The sequence below is a fragment of the Carassius gibelio genome, chromosome A12 (assembly GCF_023724105.1).
Source record: "Carassius gibelio isolate Cgi1373 ecotype wild population from Czech Republic chromosome A12, carGib1.2-hapl.c, whole genome shotgun sequence".
NCBI classification, from domain to species: Eukaryota; Metazoa; Chordata; class Actinopteri; order Cypriniformes; family Cyprinidae; genus Carassius; species Carassius gibelio.
In genome coordinates, this window is record NC_068382.1 from 25,835,753 (window position 1) to 25,845,083 (window position 9,331).

At 39.4% G+C, this 9,331-nt stretch overlaps 1 protein-coding gene across 4 annotated transcripts; it reads right to left on the reverse strand.

Annotated features, from left to right (window-relative positions):
- Window positions 1–4,147: 4,147 nt before the first annotated feature.
- Window positions 4,148–8,391, reverse strand: LOC128025611 (growth hormone-inducible transmembrane protein-like). Of its 4 annotated transcripts, none has more exons than XM_052612107.1 (9): window positions 8,244–8,391; window positions 7,928–8,059; window positions 7,707–7,809; window positions 6,951–7,062; window positions 6,451–6,592; window positions 6,167–6,275; window positions 5,798–5,986; window positions 5,536–5,707; window positions 4,148–4,531 (listed from the first exon to the last, which is right to left on the reverse strand). In XM_052612107.1, exons 2-9 carry the CDS (start codon window positions 8,045–8,047, stop codon window positions 4,444–4,446), a joined length of 1,035 nt encoding a protein of 344 aa, XP_052468067.1. In that variant the 5' UTR covers window positions 8,048–8,059; window positions 8,244–8,391; the 3' UTR covers window positions 4,148–4,443. The 4 variants fall into 4 exon arrangements, with proteins under 4 accessions (XP_052468067.1, XP_052468065.1, XP_052468066.1 ...); XM_052612105.1 differs by having other exon boundaries at window positions 7,928–8,056; window positions 8,244–8,381; XM_052612106.1 differs by having other exon boundaries at window positions 8,269–8,373.
- Between the last annotated feature and the right edge of the window lie 940 nt (window positions 8,392–9,331).

Below are 9,331 nucleotides of genomic sequence, written 5' to 3' on the forward strand. Positions count from 1 at the left end.
CTCAAACACAAACATACAACCACCGACAGGAATGAAGGGAATCAGGTCAGTCTGAGGGGTTAGTATGTTCATTTAGGAGTTTTGGACACAGTGCCATGTTTTATTTTCATGCAAGTTTATCATTCCACAGCAAGCTGCATTACTCCTGCTTTCACCTGGACGTAGAATCAAGGCTCATGAAGATTCAGAACTAAATGAAGTGGAACAGAACCTTCAATACATCCATCATTTTCCTATAAAGTCTATATTTGCATCAGCTCCTGATGAAACACTACTGTCACTGACTTATTTTAAGAGGTGAATGTGACGTACATCTGGTTTTTGCGTCACGCATTTCTCACATTATGGAGTGAACACACAACAGAAATCGAGTTCCTTCTCGAGTAATTCAACATTAAAAGAGATGCCCTGTATGTCTGGATTTCTGCATGGATGACTTCTCTGCATAAAACTTGATTTGAATGATAGTGAGTCCTTGAGTAAGTGTTGGAAAGATGGATCTTCTTTTTGATGCTGTAAAATGTGGTATGCAACTTGAAAAATATAAATAAAATACACAGATCAGATTTTTAGTCTCCTCAGCCAAACATCTCACAGAAGCAGTTCAGGACGAATCAGAGAGCAAACAGTTCACTGAGGAATTGTGTGTGTGTGTGTATGTGTGTGTGTTTTCTCTGTTTAGTTCATATGCCATCACTGAAAACATGGCAAACTGTCTCCTCCATCCATGTTAGTCTGTTTTTCTACTTTTACTGCAGAACAGCTGATGAACAGAGTTAATCTATGAAGCCACATCAGTGTTTATATGCCTGTAAAGGTTTAGAGTGAAATCGTTGTACTCTTGGTCTCAAGCAGATAAATGCTATATTAAATGGCAGAAAAAGTACACAGACATCCTTCTCAATATAGCATTAATATTAGGAATACATCAATTACTGTTCCATCATGTATCATAATCAGCTGTGGCTGTTCACAGTTCTCAAGCAAACTGAAAACTTAGCCTGGTTAATGTTTATGTGTCAGGCTCATATGATCTATCCAATCAGAATTAAGAGTTTTATGTGTTTATCTGTATTAAAATGTAATATGATTTTACTTGCTTTCAGAGTGATCATAATTATGGGTTAAAGAGTTGGATGTTGAAAATGAAGAACCTCTGAAATTGTAATGACTGAGTAACTTCAGGATCTCTATAATTTCACAGATGGTTTCATCTTTCACAAAAGAAGGTTAAGTGAAAACTCTGAGTATGTTAACCCTGAAATGAGGGAAACTCTAGGTTTTCTGTTTCAGAATGGGAGATTTGTCAAACCCGAGAAAGCAGGGTAAATCAAGACCGTTTCTGAAAGAGAGCTAACTTATACTCAGAGTCAATTAGCATGGTAACTTACTCTATGAACCTAACCTGTTCAGGAGCAGGTTTTCTTCAATAAACCCAGTTTCTTTCGGTCTCCTCCACCTTTTTAAACACTTCATTAATGCACACTGGAAAAATGCTCTTCTTACTAAGTGTCCACCCCCCCCCCCCCCCAAGTACAAATATAAAAAAAAATAAAAATAAAGATTGATTTCTATATAAGAAAATGATATAAGATACTTAGTCTTGTTTCCTGGGGGATGGGGTCTAAATTAAGTGCATTTTACTTAAGTAAAATTATATTCCAGTGTGGTCATTGAAATAATCTTAATGCAAATGGAAACAAGATTATTCTAAGTGTCTATTACTAAGAGCAAATCTACTGTAGCTCCACCCTCCATCGACACATCAGGTTAAATACGAAACACGTGAATAACAGCTTTAATGGTGTAGACAGTAATGTTTTGGGCACGGAAAACTGTCTTGTAACGCGATTGATTGGGTTAGAGTCCGGCTTTTGCTGAGCTTGTTCTTCTCACTTTTCCCATCACATGTCACATTAGAATTTATTTTCAATAATAATGAACAAAATATTCTAAAAGTGGAAGTAAAGTGCCTAACGAGTGTTTAATAATGATACAACTATTTATAACTGTAACAAATATAATCATTTACAATCTGTTATAATTGCATCCTGTTAATGTATAACAATATAAGGTGCAAATGTATAACTAGCATCTAGTTATTATTTACATTTAGCCTGTTACAAAGAACTCCTACTTTTACATGGTAAATAGAATATATCACGATTTTCACTGTACATTTTTTCTGTAAATAGCATCTGGAGATACTTGCCCTTAGCCTACTGTAAATAGGATCTATCGATAAGAAAGTATGTTAATTCCACAGTGTAAATAGCCACCGCCGTATTTTTCTTACTCTATTGGCAAATCATTTGTAAAATAAGAAAAATGCACTTAAAATATTAATATTATTTTATTTATATATATATATATATATATTGCCCATAATATAAAATGATTAGCTATTAGTTCATTAATCTAACGTTCTGCCAGTTTTCACCTGTGATATTATAACAGTGATATAAGAATTACATTTGTGTCTGAAGTATGCAGACGGCTTTTGGGCGGGAGCTGTTGCCATGGTGAATCGTAACATCGGCGCTCTATTGATAAAGGTTTTTTATAGTTGTGGTGCACGCGCATAACTCAGAGTCATTAAATTTAGAGTTGATTAAACCAAGTCTCAGCTGTCCTGTAACCAAAAAACTCAAGTTTCCCATCTTACCCCCCTTTCACACCGCAAGCGCGAGCAGCGCGTCACTGCAGCAGCAGACTCTCGCGAGTATTCACACTGGAAGCGTATAATTACAGCATCAATCACAGCAGCGGCTGCAAAGCGTGTTCAAACCATTTCAGACAATGGATATAATTTTATTCAACATTTGTTTTTATAATAATACAACATACTTTCACCCAAAACGATTAATTAAAAATTTTAAATGGGTAAATTTTTGTATTAATTTTCTGTTCTGGCATAATTGTTAAAACACTAGACATTGGCATTGTTGTTAAAACTCTTGACATGCTTATTCTGTGCATTTTGAGCACGTTTTGTGTTAAATCACATTTATTTTGTCAATCAGAAGTGTGCTTTCACTTTAATTGAGCGTGAGCAGCACAGCAAAAAATAGACCGGACGCCGAACCCCCGCTGCACTGCTGTTCACGCGACGCTCCTGCTCCCGGTGTGAATGCACTCATTGATTAACATGGACGCCGAAAAAATTACGCGCTGCTCGCGCTTGCGGTGTGAAAAGGGGGTAAGTCAACTCAGATTTCAAGTTTAAACTCAGAGTGGGTTGAACCTCCTTAGTTAAACGGGCCCCAGGAATGAAAATTCGGTCCTAATGTTTCAAAATACAGCTACTTTGTTTGAATCTTCCCTCATATGTGCTTAAGTGTAACATATGTTCTACATAGTGTTTATTTTAACTGGGGGAAAAAACTATTCTATTCACACCGACTTTAACGTGATTGAGACTTCAGCAGTGGAAAGCAGTATCTGCAGGGAAGCGTGTGTGTGTGTGTTTCTCCTACAGCCGTCAGAGCATGATCATGATCACATGATCACACAAACACACACATGATGACCGTCATCTGCTCCAGAGGCTACTGACAATGACTTATCAATGCGGTTTAAGTGCTTTGACAGTCAGACACCTACAATCACAACACAATATTACTTTTTAAAGTTGCACCTGCAGTAGTGCTGATGTTCCCATCCGCTGCCAGCCGCCTGCTCTCAGGATTTAATCAGCATCAGAATACAGATGGTGACACAAGGATTATTCACTAATCTCACGGTCATCTGCTGCTGTTCAGAGCACAAATAAAACAGGAATGTCTGTCGATGGACAGATACTATCATAACAGCAGAACACTAACATCATGGACGTGCATGAAAATCAACTCTAATCAAAGACCCTATAATCAATGTGTGAAATCATCAGACAACACAAAGTTCAACTAAACACTCAAAGATAACAGAGAAACAGCAAGATAACAGAACGTGAGGAATTTTTGAAAGCACATCTGAATTTAAATCTGTCTCGAGGAGGATTCAACACATTTCTGCTCTAAAGTTCACTGTCTTCAGCTTTTACAGTGTCAAAGCTAAAAATATTAATGTGTAATGTTGTTAAAATATCATAGAAATTGTGCTTAATGTCTGTTCTACAGCAATAAACTGTACAATTAAGATCTATTATTATTATTATTATTAAAAAGTTTATTGAACCATGAGCCCCAAACAGCAAGAACACGAGAATCACAAGCGTTTTCTGGGCAATAACTCATTTCTAAAATAAATATACAAAAGTGTTTGTTACACCAACTGTTGAACTCAGTAATGTGTCACATTAACATTTCTGTTTAAGATGAAATTCATCTGAAATCAATCCAAAGTTTTTCTGATTTTAAACATAAGTTCAAAATAATCGAGTGAAACTTTATTTAGCTATTTTTTATTCTCCAGTCAGTGTCATGTCTTCTGATCTCCTTCAGGCTACTTCCTTCTGTTTCCGCCGCCGTTGGCTAGAATCATCACCAGTCGCATGAAGATGTTGAGCGTGTCCATGTAAATGCCCATACACCTGGAAGAGCAGGAGCACAGCGATGTTAACAGTCTTATTGGGCCTCGATTATCAATCTAACGTAGAAACAAGTGGAGATTCGTGAACATAAATCAATTTACGACAGAGTTCAAGTGTGATTTATGAAACATTAATATGCTGCCAGTCTCATCGTATGAACGATCGCTTGTGATAAATGTGGCACCAGAAAACAATCGTCATTTAAATATCACGCGTGAACATTTTTGTTTGGTTGACTGCAGTCAGGCACCGCTAGAACTAAAGTTGTTTGTGTGTGCGATCAGATGGATTAAATCAAATAAAGATCTAAAGAAAAGAAATAAAAAGCATTAAGAGTGTCAAAAATGAGTGTAACCTATACTTGTTGCACAATGTTTGTTCTTCCTTTTGTTAATCTGTTAATTATGGCCTATTATATATTTTCTGTAGTCTTATTTATTTTATTCCTTCCAGATAATTAATTTCTTCTTTCACAGAAGTGCTGCAGGTATGTGATGTGATGATTGAATCCTCATTGTCTTATTTATACTCGTACTCATTTATATTATATTTAAACTGCTATTCATGCATTTGAAGCTAAAGCCCTATACCCCCCCCACCCAAAAAAAAAACCCATTCTTATCTTACTGTTTAACGATTGACTAACAAGCTGAAAATGCTGTAATTTTACAGTTCTCCACAGTATTTACTATGCTGCGTACAAGTTCAGGGAACTCAAGAACTTGCGTACACGAGCTGAGAGCGGACGGGAGATTTGATGCTAACCACTGCTCACGTACTGATGAATTCCATGTTTTGTGCTGAAATGACCTAATGTTTTATTTTCGTTTGTTTCATAAATGAGGCCCATTGTTTGTCGGCTGGTGCACTTTTTAATGACAGAACGATTGAATTAAATGAAACAAACATTACAAATACACAAAGCTGACTCTTGAATCTAAAATAAAGTATTAATGTGAAGTAATACAAATGTTTGCTGCCTCTTGCCCACAGAGAACACTTACGCATTAATGGGGTCATATTTCTGAACTCCGTAAAGAGGGTGTGTCTCGGCACGCTTGATGACTTTCTGTGTGTCATACAGCAGAAACAAGCTGAACAGGACCAGACCTCCATAAACCGCCACAGAGTACAGGCCGGCCCCGAAAGCCGAGGTGGGGGGCAGAAACATGGATCCTTTAGAGCGGAGAGGACAGAACACACTCCTGTAAAGTCTGTGAGATTAAACAGAAACACAATCTGCATCGGACTGTAAATGCTTCTCACCCAGAGACGAGGCGAACACCACGCCGAAGCCCACGGCCAGCGGGCCGCCCATGCTCAGGAACTTCTCACTCGGGGCACACATGGCCACCGTCGACAGACCACCCACAATGCCTGCTGTGTACCAGGCTGCTCGAACCATCAGTGGGCCGCCCAGCAGAGTTAACGGAGCAATGACGGCACCCATCACACCTGCACACAGGGAACACCAGAGCTCTGCTTGTCTGTCCACACAGGACTCATAACTTCATGTGAGAGCTGTATCTGTCTTTGGAAATGTTCTGCAGTGCTCAACCATAGGAAAACATGCCCAGCAGAACCAGAAACACAGCCTGCAGTGCCCTCTAGAGGTCAGTTAAAGCAGCACTTTACCTGCGTGTAGAGCCCAGGCCAGGTGTTTCGGCATCGGACTGTGTTCATACGAGATCGATCTCACCAGCATCCCGGCGCCGATCATAGCAGCAAAGGTAGCACCGATAGCCTGTGGTTGATTGGGTTATCACAGCATTAAATATCAATGTGAATATTAAACTGTAAGCTCAATCATAACTATAATCACTATGTAGATGCCTCACAATATGTTCTACCACTAAGATTTGTTATGAAGAGTGTATTTAAAGGGTGATGAATAAAAAGCTCTATGATCGTGTGTGTACCAGCCAGGATCCCCTCATCATGAGTCCCATGAGCGCCGGTGTCCTGCTGACCGCGACGGCCGAGAGCCCCGTCAGACCCACGCTGCCCGCAAAATACAGGTATGTGGAGTGAATCCTGTCCTTCACATACTGCGGCCAGATCCTGCAAACACACAGCTTCAGTCTGCATCAAGCAAAACATGTTCCTGAAATGACTTCAGATGACAGAATATCAGCTATGAAAGCTTTCAGTTCATTCAGTCCAGCTCACAGCTGAGCTGATGGTAACGGATCTCATCAATGACATTTCTGGACCATGAAACAGTTCTTTTAAATCTCTACATCATAAAATGAGAAGTAAAACGTGTCAGCCTTCCTGTAGTTCCCTGACCTGAACTCTGGGATGCTAACTCAACAGAAGCTGCTGAAGAGATGAGAAAATGACTGCTTTGTAGTCGATCGGATAAGAAGAAGAAACCTCTATTTAATTGAAAGTGTTTGAATGTGAAGGTGATTCTTACACTGCTTTCTCGATGGCTCCCATCTCATTGGACATCCCTAAACCGTAATAACACAGAGCTCCGAGTCCGACGGCTGCGCCTCCAGCGAGGACGATCCGGCCCATGCTGTCGACTGCAGAGAAGAGCATCACAAACATCATCGCTCTTAGGCCGTGTTTAAAAGAGGCCCTAAACATCAATCTTCTACTTCTGAGTTTGAAACATTAGAGATTAAAAAATGCATTTGTTCAGACATTCTCATCCAGCTCAGGTGATCCGATCACAAGCAGCTGATACAGCTGTGAACAGGGTCTAAAACATTTTGGACTGATCACTTTCAAAGAAGTTAGAAGTTAAGACTAACATTTTCCCTCCATAATCCAAAGACAAACAGAACATGTGCATTTGTCCCGATCCGTCCAGCAAGTATCCTGGACAAGAGGTTTGGAAAATGGATGGACCAACATTTTACTAAGTGTCTGGCAGTCATTTCCCTTCATGCTTTTATTTTTTTGGTAAATGCTGTAGCCAGAGTATTTTAGCACAGTATTTCTAACCTGCACGCAGAACTCACTCATCTCAAACGAGCCTAATATAGGTGACCATATTTAAGTTTTCCAAAAATAGGTAATGTCTGTATAAAAAGAGGAGCTATGGTCACTGCTGAATGACTGTTGATCAGACACGTGGTACAGAGAACATCAGCATGTCACAGCGGTGTGATCGCATCACACAGAGAAAACAATATTTATAAAAGCACATATTAAAAAGATTCACTTTTAATGGCTGTGTTTGTAGCAGGTTCAAAGGCTGCTTCTTGAACTTGTTCTTTGGAAGTCTTGCTCCGGCGGAATCCCAGTCTAGTCCTGGTGGAGTAACCCTGGTTGAAAACAAACAAAATACAACACAAAACATAAACAAAACACACACACAGTACTGGCGCTCTAGTGCTAGTTCTAAGCAATCCAGCAGGTGCAGAGCGGCTCTTATGAAGGTACCTGCTGTGGTCTGATCAGGACTGGACTGGTCTTCTTCAGGCCCCCAGGAGCCGGACTCAGGGCCGAGCGGAGCCCCAGTGCGGGGACACTCCGCAGACACCACAGCCGTGAGACCCACATCACTCAACACTGCTGGGAAAACAGTACGGCAAAGATGTTTCACATTCGCGTGAAGCAGAGCGAATACAGCAGAGGATGTTCAGTTCTATGAAAGTTTATTTTGCCTAAATACGAGTCCAGCGACGCAGATTAAGCCCGTAAATCGCCATTTACACTTTATGCATTGTAAAACATTTTTCTTAGAAGTAAAACTTACCCGCTGGTTTGTTACCTAATTTCACCTTTGCGATGCTTCTTTACCACTGACGCAACGTGCAGTAAACACCTTCTTGAAGGTTCCTGGTGTGACGTCACAGGCCGGCGAAAGCCGCGCAATGCACTATGGGTCTTGTAGTTTGGACTTCAGCTTGTCTTCTTCTTCTTCTTCTTCTTGGTTTTTAACGGCGGCTGGCAACCAGCGTAATTAGGTGCATTACCGCCACCTTCTGCTCCGGAGTGTGGAACAGAGCGTTACATTCTACTCATTAATCCTGTCCTTTTAAGAAATTCAAAGAAAGCTTTGCTATTTATTTTACTTGCCCATTTTATTAAAGATTTAAAATGTACCACCTGAATTCCATTCTTCTTGATTTCAACTATCATACTACTTCTTTCTTCCTCATATTTCTTACATTCAAGAATTGCATGAGTTACTGTTTCTTCTACTTTGCATTCATCACATAGTCCATTTGGATGCTTCCCTAATATTCTGAGTGTACTATTGAGATTGGAATGTCCCAGCAATATTCTATTATATACAACCTCTTCTTTCCTTGTTTTACCAATATGTCTTATTTTTTACTTACTTTGTTAATTAAATTGTAGAGAAATCTACCCTTTTCGTTGTTGTCCCACTTTATTTGCCATTCTGCAATAACCTTTTTCCAGATTAAAACCTTAATTTCAGACTTGCTTAGAGGAACTTGTAATTCTATTTCTTCTCTCTGCAAGGCTTGTTTTGCTAACTTATCTACGTCCTCATTTCCCTTTATACCTATGTGTGATGGAACCCAAATAAAACTAATTAAAATATCATTCTGAACCAATCTAGAATATATCTGTAAAATACTAAAAAGAATATCTTGATGACTGGATTTAAAAGACCTTAGACTCTTTAAAACTGAGAGTGAATCAGAACAAATTAAAACCTTTTCAGGTTTATAATCTTCTACCCACTGCAAGGACAAAAGTATTGCTATCATTTCAACAGTATATACTGCCAAATGATTGGATGTTCACTTTATACAACTCATTGTCCATTCTGGAACTAAAAAGGCAGCTCCAGTTGTCTCACGCTCTGGATCT

Coding starts and splice junctions, on each gene's coding strand:
- LOC128025611 (XM_052612107.1), bottom strand. CDS start 8,047: ATGTGGGTCTCACGGCTGTGGTGTCTGCGGAGTGTCCCCGCACTGGGG. Junction 5,987..6,166: donor GGCCTGGGCTCTACACGCAG/GTAAAGTGCTGC, acceptor CCCTGTGTGCAG/GTGTGATGGGTGCCGTCATT. Junction 5,708..5,797: donor GGTGTTCGCCTCGTCTCTGG/GTGAGAAGCATT, acceptor TCCGCTCTAAAG/GATCCATGTTTCTGCCCCCC.